The sequence below is a fragment of the Anser anser genome (assembly GCF_964211835.1).
Source record: "Anser anser genome assembly, chromosome: 23".
Classification (NCBI taxonomy): domain Eukaryota; kingdom Metazoa; phylum Chordata; class Aves; order Anseriformes; family Anatidae; genus Anser; species Anser anser.
In genome coordinates this window covers 3,430,309-3,446,173 of record NC_139744.1, presented here as the reverse complement: position 1 = coordinate 3,446,173, position 15,865 = coordinate 3,430,309, and the positions used below count along the sequence as shown (strand labels likewise).

The 15,865-nt window shown below is 52.1% G+C and overlaps 1 protein-coding gene across 8 annotated transcripts in view; it reads left to right on the top strand.

Moving 5' to 3' along the window:
* The window catches only part of KANSL1 (KAT8 regulatory NSL complex subunit 1), a 94,725-nt gene that overhangs the window by 15,562 nt on the left and 63,298 nt on the right, over positions 1 to 15,865 (top strand). For all 8 annotated transcript variants that reach the window (XM_083808818.1, XM_083808817.1, XM_083808819.1 and 5 more), the window contains one exon: positions 3,659 to 5,045. In XM_083808818.1, coding sequence (XP_083664944.1) covers positions 3,742 to 5,045 — 1,304 coding nt within the window. In that variant the 5' untranslated portion in view covers positions 3,659 to 3,741. The remainder of the gene's footprint in view (positions 1 to 3,658; positions 5,046 to 15,865) is intronic.

Genomic DNA, 15,865 nt, shown 5'->3' with positions numbered 1-15,865 from the left:
GATCGTTTTCGGGGGCATTGTGACCCGACGGCCGCTGCGGAGGGTAGCGTGACTGGCCGCCGTCCTCGTGCTTCTCCTAACCTCCCATCGTTTCCTTGGCCTTACTGACGCTTTTCCCTTTGCTCTGATTTTGAAAGGCGGGTAAGAATTTGAATGCGAGCGTAGTTCACGTGGAGCTGTGGCTGGAGCCACCTGACCGAGTCGGCCCAGTGACTTTCCTCCCTCGGTGGCCTTGCTCGCACTCCTCAGGAAGCAAGGGAAGCTGGGCGAGTTACGGTTACCCTGTTTTTAACTGCGTGCTACAGCCTTTCATCTTTCCTCTGTTAATTAACGCTAACTGCTTTGCCAGTGCTCTAGTTTTGAAGTAAAAAATCAAGGATGTGCTTGTGGATTCGGAGCATCGCTGTCAGGCTGGCTGTACATGTCGCCCTTCCAGAAGAAGCTCCTTTTGGGTGTTTTGAAGCAAAATCCGGACCAAGGCATGCGTGAGGGTCGTGCTGTGGCTGCTGAGGGCAGGTGTGGAGTTTGTGCTGCTGCAGGCTCGTCGTGGTGATCTCCAGTGTCCGCAACGGGACTTGGAGCGGGCTTCTCCTGTGGGCCATGTTCCTGCCAGCTCCGGTGCTCGGAGTCGCAGGCCCTTGGCGGAGGAACACCAAAAAATGGGACCTGTGGGTGCTGGCGTCGATCTGATGGGTGATAGCGGCTCGGGGAGAACTTGCCAGCGTGGTTCGAGTCCCAGGGGCAGACGAGGTTCAGGCCAGCGGGGTGGGTAGTTCTTAGAATTACTGCCGGAACGCTCCCAGACCCGCTCAGTTCCGCAGGCTGTGTCTGTGTGTCCGTGACCTCTGCTCCTTGTCCCCACGCTCACCTCTGAGGTGCCTACTGCCCTCTCCCCCTGCTCTCGTAGGAAGGAGTTAGAGATGTTGTGGTGGGGCTTTAACAACAAGCAAAGCCTACGAACAGAGCCAAGGGGGAACATGTTCACAAACGTTCCTTAGCGCTTCTTCCCAAGGCTGTTCAGAGCAGTAGAGATCTCATTCAGCGTTAGGGAAACCAGCGCTGTCTGGCACGCGGTTTTTAAGGACTTAAATAAAAAGCCATACACCCAGTACTTTGGAGGTCATCTTTAAGCTACCAGAACAAAGCCTCATTCTTAAGGGTGTCTTCCCGGGCTTCAGAAGTGTTGAAATGTTGTCCGCCCAACTAAAAGTGAAGGCAGGGAGGGTTGCTCTAGCTTGGGAGGAGGGTTTTCTCTTTAAAGCGAGTTTGCTAACCTGGAGGAAGAGGCAGCATGAAAGTTTTGCTTCCGTTTTCTACTTCTCTTAATGCAACTGAAGTTGATGACATACAAACTTACTCTGAAATGCTTTTCAGCCTTGGTAGACTTAAATGGCTGCAGCGCAGTGTGACCGTGTTCACAGTGAATCATTGCGCTCCGCACCAAGCGTGGATTTTTCTGCCCTTTTGCGGTAAGGGTGTTCACAAAGCTGCTCTCACTGCCTTGTGATGTTACGGTGGCAGTCGTGGTGAAAAGCGCTGATCCAGAGCCTCCCTTTGCAGGGCAGACCAGCGTGGTCCTGCAGAAGTGGCAGCTGCTCTAGGAGCAGTCCCTCCTGGTGTACGCATCTGGTTGGAGGTCTTGGTAGGAGGCTGGAGTGGGGGAAGTCCTTTATTCTGGCACTCTTCCTCCCTCCTCTCCCAAGGGCATCTTAGCTACAAGTGGAAAGTTCCCTGCAGGTTCCTTTTTTTTTCTGTTTCTGCCCCAAAGAGTCGTTGTCATTATTTATGGACCCAAATGATGACTTAAAAACTATTTTCAGTGTGATGTACATTAAATCTGTAGGCGTGCAGCGTACTTTCTTTTCAGTGAGGACAAAGTATAGTTGATTACAAAAGAGGCGAAGTTCTGTCAGCAGGGGACTTCTGAAGTCTGAACTCAGCCCTGGTAGCTCTGTGCTCGTTTTTTAATCAGTTCCCCCATGAGCGTGTCCTTTTTCCCTGTTGTCTTCCTCTGTGCCACCTTTCTGCAGGCTGGGCAAGCATGGGCGGCACTGGAGGTGGTCTGAGTTGTGGACCTGGCGAGAATCTTACTGATACGATTGGAAAAGGTTTCATCTCTACTGGTCTTACATGCTGCCAGAAACCAGCACTTAGCGGTGCTCTGTTTGTTTTATTTTTGGCAAGTAGAGCCCTGACCTGCATGGGGGAGAGCTGGGATTGCTCTCGGGTTGCTCCTGGTCTGACCTGAGCGCCCCGCTCGATTCCCAGTTGGAGAAGGAAGTTGAGATGCTCATCTCTGGGTGCTTGAAGGTCCACGAGGAGGAGGGCAGAGCTCCGAGAGCAGACACGAGTGGGAAGTAAACGCGGTTCTGTAGGTTGCCTTAGGTGCTTGGTCTGACACGGGGGAGCAACCTCGGTGCGGCTGAACAAGGCCCAAACCGAAACTGCCTGCTGAATTTTGCTCGTTCAACGTCTTCAAACTTCTTATAGGATAAGTGAGGACTATCTAATGGTATATTAATTTGGTCATTGGGGTGTGTTAATGAACAGCTACAACAAGCTTATGCAAATTTATGTGAAATTAGAGGATTGGCGTATCAGGCAAGACATCAGGGCGATTTCTTATTATTAACTTGACATTGAAATAGCTTGTGAAGGTACTGCACAACTTCTGCAGCACAAGGAGAGTAAAGTGTCTTGTACTGTTAGCACAGCCTGTCCTGTGGGCTCTGTGAAGGCAGTTCGAACAGAAAAAAAAGGCATTAAAATTGCTGATGCTTAATGGTAAAGAAAATAGGTAAATTTTTAGAAACTTGACATCTGGGGGGGAAAAAAGGCTGCAGTAGATATGAATGAAATGCCTTTCGTTATTTTTCTTGTTTGATCTAGTTGAGTTAAGCCAGCGGCTTGCTATTACGGTCAGTATAGAAGTGCTCCGTCATGGCGCGTGTGAGTTAATCTTTATCCATGTTTTTGAAAGAGAAGTGGAAACAGCCAACGCTGGAAATCACCTGGCTTATTTGGAAATGAGCTTCTGGGAAAGTAGCTTTCATGCACACCAGGGAACCGGCTTCCTTGAAGTCCAGGGCTTTCTTTCAGGGAAGCGATGGGGTTCCCAGCCCATGTGGGATTGCGGGGTTTCTTTAGCTACTGGGATTTGGAGCATATGGAGGTTTTTTTTCCCCTCGGGCCCTGTCTCTGTTGCATGTTCCAGTTCTACATTGTCACTTCTTACACCTGAATTGGCAGTAGAAGTAGTGGAAAGCGTTTTATAGGCTTAGCTCAGGGACTTTCAAGATAAAGTTGGCGAGCTGGTGGCACTGAGCAACGGGCTGTGGGTACGCAGAGCCAAACCTTTCACAAAGGCCTGGAAGGATGCGGGTGTGCTCGGTGGATGGTCTGAAAGATGAGGGCAGTAGTTAGAGGCGCCAGCTCTGGAAGATCCTCGGGGCCAGCTCGCGTGTTGCTGCTTCTGTCCTAACCCTCCTGGCGCCCGGGTGGCTCCACTCGGCACGAGGCTGATGGTGGCAGGGGGAGGATGGTGTGCCCGTGGCTTTTACCGGAGCGTCGAGTCAATACCCCTGGTTGCTGTCGTCTTGCTTATTGCATTTTGTGTAAGTGCAATGCCTCACTTTCTCCTTTTCCTTCTCTTCTGCAGGCTGTCCTCAGGAGAGGCAGTGGGAGGCAGTGGAGCTGGCCTCGGCACCGGGAGAGGCTGGACTTCCCGTCTCTCTGTGCTGAATGGCTGCGATGGCGCCCGCTCTCACTGACGCAGCAGCTGAAGCTCACCACATCCGATTCAAGCTGGCTCCCCCGTCCTCCACCTTGTCGCCTGGCAGTGCCGAGAGCAACGGCAACGCCAACAACATCCTCCTGGCTGCCAACGGCACCAAAAGGAAAGCCATTGCTCCGGAGGATCCCAGTTTAGATTTCCGAAACAACCCTACGAAGGAAGAGCTGGGCAAGCTGCAGCCGCTGGTGGCCTCTTACCTCTGCTCGGATGTAACATCTGTTTCTTCAAAAGAGCCTCTGAAGCTGCAAGGAGTCTTCAACAAGCAGACAGTCCTTAAATCTCACTCTCTATTATCTCAGTCCTTCTTGAAAACAAGTGATCTGTTGGGGAGGCAACCGGTGTTGGAATTTACTTTGGAGAATCTAAAAACAATGAGTACTAATAGCCAGCCACCTCTCCCGCAAGCGCCTGTAAACGGCTTGGCCAAGAAATTGGCCAAAAGTACCAATTCAGACCATGAAAATTCTAGTGCTCTGAATGGTGGGAAGTGTGCTCCTCCTGCTGCTGCCCTCCAGGGCGTTGACTATAACGCAGGGGGTTCCGAATTAGGGGATTTGAAGACCGGGTTGACCAATTGCACTCTTCCACATAGAAGCCTTGATGCAGAGCACACGACTCCGTTTAGCAATAATAGCACTGCAAACAAATCTTCCCTTAATTCCATGGAGCAGCAGCGGGTGCTCGAGGGTGGCAGTGGAGAGCCCAGGTTGCCTGGTGCTGCTGGTCACTCGGACTTCGGGAGCGGTAAGTCGGAGGAGCAGAAGCCTTCTCTGTTGGCCAGTCACCACAGTGCTCTTGACTCCGAGATGAGGACGAGGGCATTGCTGCGACGGCAGGCAGACATCGAGAGCCGGGCTCGCAGGCTGCAGAAACGCTTGCAAGTGGTGCAGGCGAAGCAGGTGGAGAGACACATCCAGCAGCAGTTGGGTGGCTTCTTGGAGAAAACTCTGAGCAAGCTTCCAACTTTGGACCCCCTGAGGCATCGGAGCCAGTTGATGTTGACCAGAAAAGCAGAAGCAGCTTTGAGGAAAGCTGCGAGCGAGACAGTTACTTCAGAAGGCCTAAGCAGCTTCTTGAAGAGCGATTCGATATCGGAAGAACTGGAGAGATTCACGGCCAGCGGTATGGCCAACCTGAGATCCAGCGAACAAGCGTTTGACTCGGATGTCACTGACAGCAGCTCGGGAGGAGAGTCTGACGTTGAAGAGGAGGAACTGACCAAAGCAGACCCAGAACAACCCCACGTACCGCTGTAAGTAGCAGTCGTGCTTTGTCTTACCGCTGGTAGGGGGGAGAGCAAGGGGAAAGGTGGCAGATGGAGGATCTGGATTTTGTAGGAACGCCTTTCTCTTCTGATGGGCTTAGATCAAAGAAATAATTGTTAAAAACTAGTGTGGTGTGATCTGTGGCACACTTCCTAGTTCAGGCAGCGCAGGGAGCACTGAAGTTAAAATCCTCCATGCGTTCAGTAGTCGTTGGTGTTCCTTCAGAGCAGCAAGTCCTGGAAATAGTGCCTGGCTGGAGCAGCTCAGGCATGCTGCAGATACGAACTCGAAATACTATAAGCAGTTCTCTCCACTGTCTTGCTTATGTGTTGGCCCTGTCCCCTGAAATGAAATATTTGTCTTTTTACAATGGGGATCTTTGTTGTAAACCAGTTATGTAAAGTAAGGCCAGTCTGAATCTTCACTGACTGCAGAGTGGTGATGTGTTTTTTATTTAATTTTTATTTTTTTGGTTAAGCTGCCTGGGGGTAAAAAAAAAAAATCTCTTAAAGGATTTGGGCTGAGTGGCGGTGGAAGTGTGAAGTGAGCGTGTCGTCTTCCTTAATCTTTGGGAAGTCAGTGTTGGGAATTTTCTTACTATTTGTGATGAGTTGCATTAGATGATGACAGCAGCTAATAGGTTGTTAACTGGATCCTGTTTGCCAAAGTATTAGCTGTCAACTTGTGTGTGGAGGAGGAAAACCCGCATCAAGGAAAAAGGTCTTGAGACAGGTCAAGGAACAAGGGAAACTTTTCTTCCAAAGAAAAGCGTTTGTCCTAGGAACGCTTATCAGAGTAGTTTTGAACAAATCTCTTAAAAGGCCGTGTTGTGTGTTTGGGCTGCGTAAAACGTTGCTTGCCTCAGCAGATCTGTTCCATCCTGGTTGAACCTCAGTCTGAAGCTCTGCGTGGCCACGGTGGTCCTCCCTGGCTGGGGACGTTGTTGGCATAACTGCGCTATTCTGGGTTTGCGCAGATAGCCGGGGAGAAATAGCTGAATGTATTTTGATGCCTGTTGTCCAAAGTCATGTTTGTGGCCGGACAAGTACCGTGACATAAATTTCACCGAACTAGGCAGGTGGACACGGACAGCGTGCGTACTTGGTACCTTGGAGCGTCCTCCAGAAAACATGCTCACATGATAAGAGCTAATAAACATCCATATTGCAGCTGTCAAGCATTAAACTCCAGCTGAATTTCACATTGTTTTCTGGGATGTTAGTGTAAGATGAATTTCTGCATGTGAAGTCTTAAACTCTAGATGATTTCGGCACGAAGCTAGCAGCCGAGCGTGTGATCTGTGCTGGCTGGGCACAGGCTTTCAGCCCTGGTGCTGGTAGCAAAGAGTTGAGTAACTTTACTCCTGTTTTATAACATCGTCAAACTTGCTCTGTTGGGATTAGTAGTGAAATCGAATTCCTAGGTATTGTAGCTCTTATTGGAGGCGGCACTTGACAATATTGTCTGTCCAAAGTAATATTAAATTTTCCATATTGCGGGTTTCGTAGATTCTCGTGTCGTCTAGCAAAGCGAAATCTCTTTGCCGCTCGTCGTAATCCCAAGAGGAAGTGCGGTATTCAGAGACACGATGCGTGAAATTCTTCGCTGACTTTTCTGCCCTTTACGTTAGTCATGCCTTTACGTTCCCTGGCCTCCCGAGTACTCTTTAAAAGCCAAGGGTTTTTAAAGCCAATAAAAAGAATGATCCTTCTTGTTGTCCGCCGTTTCAGAAGCTGGTGTGTACGCGTACTGGCATCTAGGCCAGGCCCACCAAGCCTAGTTTAAAGTTTATGCCTGTGGGTATTTAGTAATTGCTCTTTCCACCATCGACTGTCCTGTTGGCACGAGCGCTTTGACGTTGGGTCTCATGAGCTCTGGTGCTGTTGAGGCTGAATGCGCATTTGTGCTCGTTACTGAAACTCCCGGAGTCAACCTCAAGAGCTGGTGTGCGCAGCGAGCGCAGCTAAATGCTGTCCGTGAGCAGCGCGGCGAGCAGGAAGAGGAAGAGCTGCCTTTTCCACTGGGAAGCCGCCTTGGGCCAGCTGCTTGTACAGAAGCATTGTTCTGTGTTTGTGCGAGCGCAGAAGGGCAGAGGCTTGTTGCAGGCTCGCTCAAGTATGGCTGGGTTTTGCTGCTTGAAGAATTTATTTACTGGGGGGGAAGGCTTTTACTATATTTATTCATAATTTCAGTAGCGAGACGGAGTGTGTTAATGAGTGCGAAAACTTTGCCTGATCCCCCAGCCAGGTTCCCGTGGTTATGTATTGTTTCTGGCCGCTCCTTCCTTCCCCCAAGGACTTGCTGGCTTCTCGCTCTCTGGCGAGAGTGACTGTTCAAATTCTGCGTCTCGTGGCTGGCTGGCAGTAAGTGGCCGTGTCGCCGACCGCCTCTGGGACTGAAGTAGAAGCATGCGAAAGAAACAAAGACCTGTTTACATCATGCTTAGATAAGAGCTGACCTTTGAGTTTTTCTGGCGTGGTGGCATTCCAGAATCAGTATCTGGTCAAGGACAGACTTGAAGCATTCGCGCTGCTCAGGCCCGCCTGGTCTTGGCTACAGAGGCAGCGTCTCCCCGGGGAATCGCGTCTTCCCATAGCAGTAGGCACGCGTCAGGACCTTGGTAGGTCCTCCTAAAGCGTCCTGCGCCTGCTGCCCGGGAAGGCGCTGCCATTCGAGCAGATAACCAGGCCAGCGTGTAATGCATAAACAAAGCAGGGAGGTATTCGTTACACCTTCTTTTTTGGGAAGCCCTGCCAGCTATGGGCTTGGTTTAATAAGCCGCTCTTGACTCCCATGCGGCTAACGCGGAACCAAGTGCGCTCGGGCTGGGCTGGCTCTCGGTGCGCGCCTGTAGACTTGCGTGGATCAAGGCCCACCAGGCTGCGTTCATTTGCGCTCAGATTTAACGAGAAGCAACGATTTGCTTCACAGCTAAGAGCCTCGGAGGTGTCGCTTCAGAAGCGTGCTTGGTGGCGGGGCTGGGAGCAGCGGGCGCTGTGCCTCCGCTTCGTGATGGCCAGGTTGGAGCCTCCCCTGTCGACAACTGCTCTGATATTTGACCGTAGGCAGCAGCCTCCTGCCTCTCTGAAACCCGCGGGGCTTTGAAAGGGCCCAAACTGCTGTCGGTGTGATAGGATCGGGGGTTGCTGATTGTGAAAGGTGCCTTGGAGCCCAGCGCATGGATCCCTCCCGGTGCTGGAGGGCTGCTGGTGGGGGCTCTGGCTTGTGCAATCGAGTGAGGGCTTAGGGAGTTACCCAAGCACTGGTATTTCTGTGGCCCCGTGCTAATGGCTGTAAAAGTGGGAAATGTTTCACGTGCACGTGTATCTGTAGGAGCTGCCTTCCTCAGCCTGGCTGGTTTCTTTGCCTTGCGTTTGGCTGTGGAGTGGCTTCCTCGGGAGCCGACGGCTATTTCTGGCTGATGAGTTACCTGCGCCGAGCAGCGATGCGGTCATCAGCCGGGAAGTGATGCGGGAGTTAGCCTCCGCTCCCCAGCTGCGGTCTGAGAATCACGGGACCTTTCTGAAAAGGTACTGGAAACACATATTTAATGGGAACTTGGCTTTTTTTGGTTCTGATTTCTTACCTGGAGCATCCGCTGAGAGCCAAGCCAAGTTTTAGGGACTGACTTCTCACGCCACCTCCTCCAAGGGCCAGGCAGTGCCGTGCCTTCGGTCGGGGCTGTTCCGACGCCTCTGGCCGCGATGCCGTAGCACGCTTTGTAATTATCCCGTTTACTGGTGGGAAATCCGAGCACCTTCTGCACTGCAGTGTTGCAGTGAATCATTCCCCAGCCTGGGAGCTTGTGTGCTGGCTCCTCCCTGTGCTGCGTCGCGTCACGCTGCCTGCGTCTCGGGATTGCTGGACCCGGAGTAGTAATGAAGGTTTTTCGCTAATAAATGCTTTTGTCAGCACTGATTTCAAAGCCCCGTGTTGGAGAGGAATGCTCGTGGCGCCTGCGTTAGGGGTTGTTCGAGGGGCAGGTGCAGGCGGTGCATCAGTGGACTGGGGAATTAGAATTTAGAAATTTGGATTTTTCTCCCTTGATTTTATGTTTCAAGTGAGGGTGCAAGAAGGTAGCCTCGAGGGCTATGAAGTAACATTTCTCATGTCAGTGACTTCACAGAGCAGCAATTCAGGCGGCCGATCCCCCACTGCAGAGACCAAGGACGTTTTTCCTACTGGTCTCCAACGTGTTTCACTTGCTCTGATCCATGCAGAGCAATCACAAAACTCTCTCTCTCCTCTTTATGATTTTTTTCAGTTACCTGCTCGTGTTTTTGTGGTGTTTTTTCTTGTTCTTGACTTCACTGTGTTCGTAGGTACGGACTGCAGTACAGTTCCTGACCTTCTGGTTCTCAGCAGCTTATGAACATCTGTATATATCACACCCGAATTGCTCGTGACCCGCCTGCTGCTGGTCAAGGGTGCTGCCCCTCAAACGTCTTTCGCTTGGGAAGGGAGCGAAAGAGCAAATCCTGAGCACGTGCTTGCCTTGCATGTGAAAGCAGAATAGCAGGGAGCAGCTCATTGTTCGAAAATGCTTAATCAGGTATCCCCAGTAAGTAGGACACCGTGCAAGTCCCTCTTGCTTTTAAGAAAAGAGGGCAAATGAAATGCTTGAAAAAGATCTTAAGGAAAAGGAGTCTGTTACTGTTGCTAGAAACATGGTCAGAGCGCGCCGTGTAGAGGTGCAGGGGATGCCCGGTGAGCTGCTCCGGGCTTCTTGTTCAAGCCTGGCCCCCGCGCAGACCTCCCTGGAGTACACACGGGAGGTCGGGTGTCCTACCGGGTACTCGCGTTGCCGTCCGCGGAGCTCCGTTAAGGTCGCGTTGGCTCTCACCCTACAATGAGTTTGTTTAAAGCCGTCTCCCTGGGCTGGAGTCGCGGTTGTGTCAGGGGGGTCCCAACCAGGAGGGTACCGGCGCGCCGTGCGGGGTCACCCCAGCGAACAGTAGTGGTGCTGTGCTGCGGGAAAACGTTCACGCCCAGGCGGCTGAGTGCCGACGGAGCTGCTGCTTCCAGAGGTTGCGCTGCCGCCGCCTGCTCTACAAACCCTCGTCTGCCTCTCCCATGGGTGCTTGCCCTGGGTTCTGCTGGGTGGCTGCGCGGAGCAGCAGCGCGTGGGTGCAAATCACCCGTCTGCTACATCACCTGTCTCCTTCAGCTCTTTTCCCCTTGCTGGGTCGCGTCTTCTCTGCCTGTTTTTAGGCTTTAGGGCTGGGCCGGGCTTGTGTTTGAAGGGTAACGTGGAGGGCTGGGAATGATTTGGGGTCTGGCGCTACCTGGAAGTCACACCTTGTCCCTACAGCCCTGCCCCAGTGGGGCAGCCAGGAGGAACGGGCTCTCGCTCGGGTATTTTAGGACTTGCGGGTGATGCTTTGGATGGGTTTGGATAAATATTTACTTTCCTTTTAATTGGGAAAAGTTGGTCACAGCATCCGAAAAGCAGAAAGACGTCTGTGAAGGTGAACTGGTGTTTCGGGACGGGTGCGGTAGCTTGCCTGCTTCCCTGCAGTCTCACGCAGAATTGTAGTTAGCATTTTAGCAAGGAAAGGGGCCCGGCTCAGAGCTGATCTCTGGTGCTGAAGCCTAACGCACCGGTCTGGGGGATGGGGAAAAGGCTCTTGCGGTGTTACCCCGGCATCTGTAAGCGGCTGCGGCTCAGAGCCGCGTTCTTGTTCCTGCCGATGCCGATACGAGCTGCAAAGTGACTCTGCCTGACACGGAAAGTGGAGGAGCGGCGAACGTGGGCTTCCTTAAAGGGCTTGGAAAGGTGCGCTTCGCAGATGCGCTTTTCTTCCTGAAAGATTTTGGTTTTCATTATGCGGTAACATTGCCTTTTTTTTTTTTCTCCCCCCTCCTTTGTTCTCCGTTCCAGCAGATACGTTCTGGTTGCGCTCGCTCGGCAGCAGCGCTGCGCTCGGCTTCCAGCTGGGGGAAAAATGTTTTCCTTGCTGCACTGGCACTACCCCAACAGATTTTTCCACAGAGCGTGTTTTGGGCACACCCTGGCTATGGTGCGTTTTGCAAGTGTCGCGTTTCAAAGGCTCGGAGAACTGGATGGCTTTGCTGGGCCATCCGCGGAGAAACCGCTGGAGGCGAAAGGGAACTTTAAAAAAAAAAAAAATCGACTTAGGTATTAGCTGCTGAATGGAAGAAGGGACTTAAAAATACAGATGGGTGAAGGCACCTGCATTGACCTGTAATTCAGCCGGGAAGCAGAAACACACCTGAATTGCAGTCAGGTGCTGGAGTTGCCCTTTCTGTCCCCAGAGCCAGGTGGGTCCTGAGCTGGAGATGGGTCACTTCTGCCCCCAGAGTTGTCCCTAACGCCCTCCGGTCACAGCTCTGTGCGTTCGAAAGACTTGCTGATGTGCTGGCCACCGGTTAAATGGTTTGCTCGAGTAACATCCAGCTCTTCTTTCCCCCCTGACCTTATCTGTGGCGAGGCTGCTTTTTGGGACGCCCGCTCCAGCTCTGCCTCCGCGCCGAACGAGCTATTTCTGGGCAGGGTACCTGGCACGGCCACGCGGAGCCGAGGGTTTTGGTGCCTGGGATGTGTTCGCAGAGGTTCCCTGGGATAATGGTGGCGGGGTCGGGCCCGCACACCTCGTGACGCTTCCGCTTGCGGAGCGGATTAATTCGTGCCGCCCTGCGAATGACTGGGTACGGGCGTCCTCTGTTGCGAAGCGTTTTAATTCGCTGAAATATTTTGCTGATTTTAAGGAGTTAGAGCTCCCTGTCTGCTCAACGCGTGCATCCCTGCAGCATAACTACACGATCTGTGTTGTCTCTCGCTGATGCGCAGGGGCAGGCAGGGAGCAGCCCTTGGCGCCTCGCTGCAGCTGTCCCCGCAGCTCCAGGTGTCCCCGTACGGCGCGGAGTTTCTCGGATGCTTTTGGGACTCGCTTTAACTTAAAAAGTGCCTCCCAGCAGGCTGGGCAGACGCCGGGGGTGACCTGTGAAACGTCACGTCACTTGGCTGCTCGCTTAATGAAATATTCAGTAAGTTAAAGCGGTGCAAAAACAGCAACAGCCGTCTGCGCTCGGATGGTGACTTCTTTAATGAGGCCCGAAACATTTGGTCACCGACTTAACAAAGGGGGGGGAAACGGGGAGGAGCAAGGTATTCCTCACGCAGCGGAGATTTAGGCTTGTATTTGTGACATTTTTGCAGTTGCCATAGTAACACACAATGATGCTGTAAGAGGCGTTGCAGGATTTTTATTTCTATAAGGCAGGACTTTCAAATATTAATGGGAGGCGGCGTGAACCGGAGGGGAGTCTGGCTGTGTTTTCTGGTGGGAGCAGGAAAAACGATGCTGGGTAGGAGACGGCGATTTAACGTATTGTCCCGAGCGAACGGCCTTCTGTAGATCGAACTTTCCTGGGCTAGAGAACAGACAATAAGAGAGCTTCGGTCGTCTTGGGAGTGTTTGCCATGAAGTCTTTCCTCTCTGATAACTGGAGGTGAAGCTTTGGAAGCGTTCTGCTGGCAATCATTTTCCAAGCCCGGGCGAAGAAATATCTTATCTTGCGAGTAGTTCTCAGCCCAGCCCATGTGCGGTTGGAACTCGTTTTCTTTTTATGATACTTGGCTAAATACTGGGAGCTGTTAGCCCCTTTGTGTGCCCGGTTGGGTTAAAAATGGGACGGCTCCGTTCAGAAGGCTTTGTGACAGCGGAGCTCATGTGGCTTTCCAGGCAATCTTCATTTAGCGAATTCCCTGGTGGCTCTTACTTAATGACCAATATTGAGCTTTTGCTGCTTCAGGGCTGGTGATGTTACACTGCATTATCAGATCCAATCCACTCTTGAGTAAGAAGCGAGGTTTTTTTATGTAGATTTAATAGAGGGAAGTCACCAAAATGGATTCTTGGAGGAAAAAGGGTTCAGAGAGGGGGGGTGTGCACACATTTGAGGGGCTGTGGGTCTGAGCTGTGTGTTTCAGCCCCAGCAGCCGTCCCAGCCCAGCGTTTCTGCCCGCTTTGGCAAGCAGCAGCAGCGGAGAGCAGCCAAAGGCGCTGCGGTTCAGGTGACCTTGCAGTTAAATCACCTGTAGGAACCCAGCAAGAAGCAATTCCTGCCGTCCAGGTTAGCTTAAGCACCAGTGCACGAATGTCGCACTTCCGTGTATCTTATCTGTGGCTTTCTGTTATCAGGTTAGATATTTAACCTTTCTATTAAGTTAGGCATTAAGTCTTCCGAGCCTGTGGCCTTGCTCAGGTGGCTTGTGATGGGGAAGCTGCCGCGAGCTGGTCCCGGCGATGGTTTGCGCGCCTGGGATGCCGCTGGCAGCGGCGGCATGCAGCCCTCGCCGGGCTCCACGACGGGATGCCAAGCAAAGCTGCATTGCATTGCAAAAAAAAATAATAAATCAATTATCAATAAACTCTGTTCACCTTGGCTGCTTTTTTTTTTCCCCCCTTCTCTCCAGTTTGCATCCGCGGGCTGGGCGGAAAACCTCTCTGTGACACCGTGCCTGGCTGCTCGGGTTCCTTCAGACCCTCGGGTTCTGCCCAGGGTCGCATCCTGCCCGGCTGCTCGGGTTCCTGCTCTGTGCCCGCACGTCTTTACGGAGGTGACGGTGCGGGTGCCTGGGAGTTGTCACTGCCCTTCAGATTTTTTTTTAAATAAAATGGACTGGAAAAACAAAAAGCACGGAAGCGTGGTCGGTGAGGGGCATGGCTAAGCTCTGCCCTCCCTCCGTGGTGCTGGTAGGGGAGGCACGATCCTGGCGGGCCTTGTTTTGGGGGTATTAACGAAGCTTTAATGCAGATCGTATACTGGGTGGCTGAGGCGGTGGCTCTCTGTGCCCACTGGCTTCCAGCTCTGCTAGAGGCTCGCATCCTGCATCCAAGGGGAGAATATTTGTTTTTAGCAGCCGCTTCCATTTGTAGGCCGGGACAGTAGCGTAAATAAAAACTGCAGCAGCGAAGTCTGCCTATTTTTGTGTGAATTGGAGCCCTGCTCCATGTGACTTCTGCTATTCCAGCGCTGGCTATTTCAGAAAAAAAAAAGAAAAAGAGACAATTAGCCTTCTGTGGGTGTGCATTTTGAATGCAGAACACTTGCGGGGCTCTTGCTCCATGTATGCAACATTTTGTGGCGTTGGCTCTTTACTGTGTCAGACGAAAACAAGAAAGGAATTCTCTCTGCTCCTGCTCTGTTGTGGGTAGCTCTTCTGCCATTTGCAGGGTGCGCTGAATGTCAAAGGGAAGATGCTGCTTCTACTGACACAGCAGAAAATAATTTGAAGAAACTACAGCATCGTTAGGAGGTCTTTCAAGGCATTAGCTGCTTTTCCTATTTTAAGGCAGATAAAGCTGATACAGGTTAATTTTTGAGTATTATTTCAGTGCACGCACGTGAGTGTCATCTCTTTGATTTTTTTTTTCAAAGGTTTGTCATTCAGGCATCGGTCAAAGCCTTGCCTTTTAAATGAAATAACTCAATCCGTTTGAGTTGTAGCCAGCCACTTAAAGAAAATCCTTCAGCGTGATGATTCAGATTGAGCCTGAGGACAGCTTTCCATATCCAGCCCTCCAGCTCACTCCCCTGCACCACCCCCCTCTCCCTGCCTCTGGAAATGGGCAGGAAGCCCAAACCAACTTAACTCCTTGTTACTTAAACCTATTTTCATTAAGTGATTCTTGTAGAAAATCTTACCTGAAAGCCTTGATTGACACCGGCTTGTGTATTGGATCTTAAACGGGCTTACCAAGTATGTAACTTCACTTTCTTTAAAGCTGCTTTTTTGTGAACATTCCCACTTCTCCCAACCCTTACGGGCTGCAGTGAGATGTCTCCAGCTGCAGCACTTAGGTACGTGTTTGCTCTTCTGCGTGAATATCTGACTTGTCAAACGTGCCCTCGCGCCCCTCCTCTCGCTCCTGAATGAGCCGTCCTCTTGCATGAACATCCACCTTCCCTTGGTATAAGGCGTTCTGGTTATTCGTGCAGGTAATCCTCCCGCGTCGTGGCTGCCGAAGCAGCATCGATTTTCAGAACAGTGTCCTCCGCGGGGGGAAAGCTTTCGTAACCCGGCCGAGTTGTCATGGCACAGACCTGCTGTATTTTCCCCCGTCAGCGCGCTGTCACCGGGCGTGCTCCGGTTATGTTAAACGCCTGAAACCAAATGCCCGGCCAGGCTGGGAACAGGTAAGCCCCGAGCAGATTAAGCTGCTCTGCAAATGGACTCGCTTACTCTGCCTGCCTTCTTGTGCTGGAGCGAGCGAGCTGTGCGCTAGGACGGCGGCGCTCTTCCGCGATGAATTAAAGGCCAACGACTTGGTTCAGCCTTCTGGTGGTTGTATGAAGAGCTACTGAAAGTGCTCAGTTGTTCCTGCTGGAATACAGAGTGTCTGTGGCCTTCTTTCCCTCTCCCCGCGGGCAGCAGCTGCGTGTTTGCTGCCTCCTCCTCTTCACCCTTGGGTAGCCCCTGCAGCCGCTTCATCGGGGCGGGCGTCCCCCCCTGCAGGAGCTGGTGGCCGGGTGATGGAAGCAGCGCAGTCCTCGGGGTTCCCTCCTCTTCCCACCCTTCCCACAGCTCAGAGGGATGGGATCCGACAGCTCCTCAGTGACCCAACTCCTAAAGATGATAAAATGCATGGAAGACTTTGGTTTCTTGAGCGCTGCCGTGCGTGCAAAGACTCCGGTGTAAATTCCCCAAAGCTTTTAGTGGTGATGGGTGCATCGAGGAACGGCTGCAAGACTTCAGCACCGGGAAGGTCACCTCTGCAGTCTTGTAGCACCGACGAAATGCTCCCCACTAATGAGAGCGCACTGCTGCCGCTCAGCACTA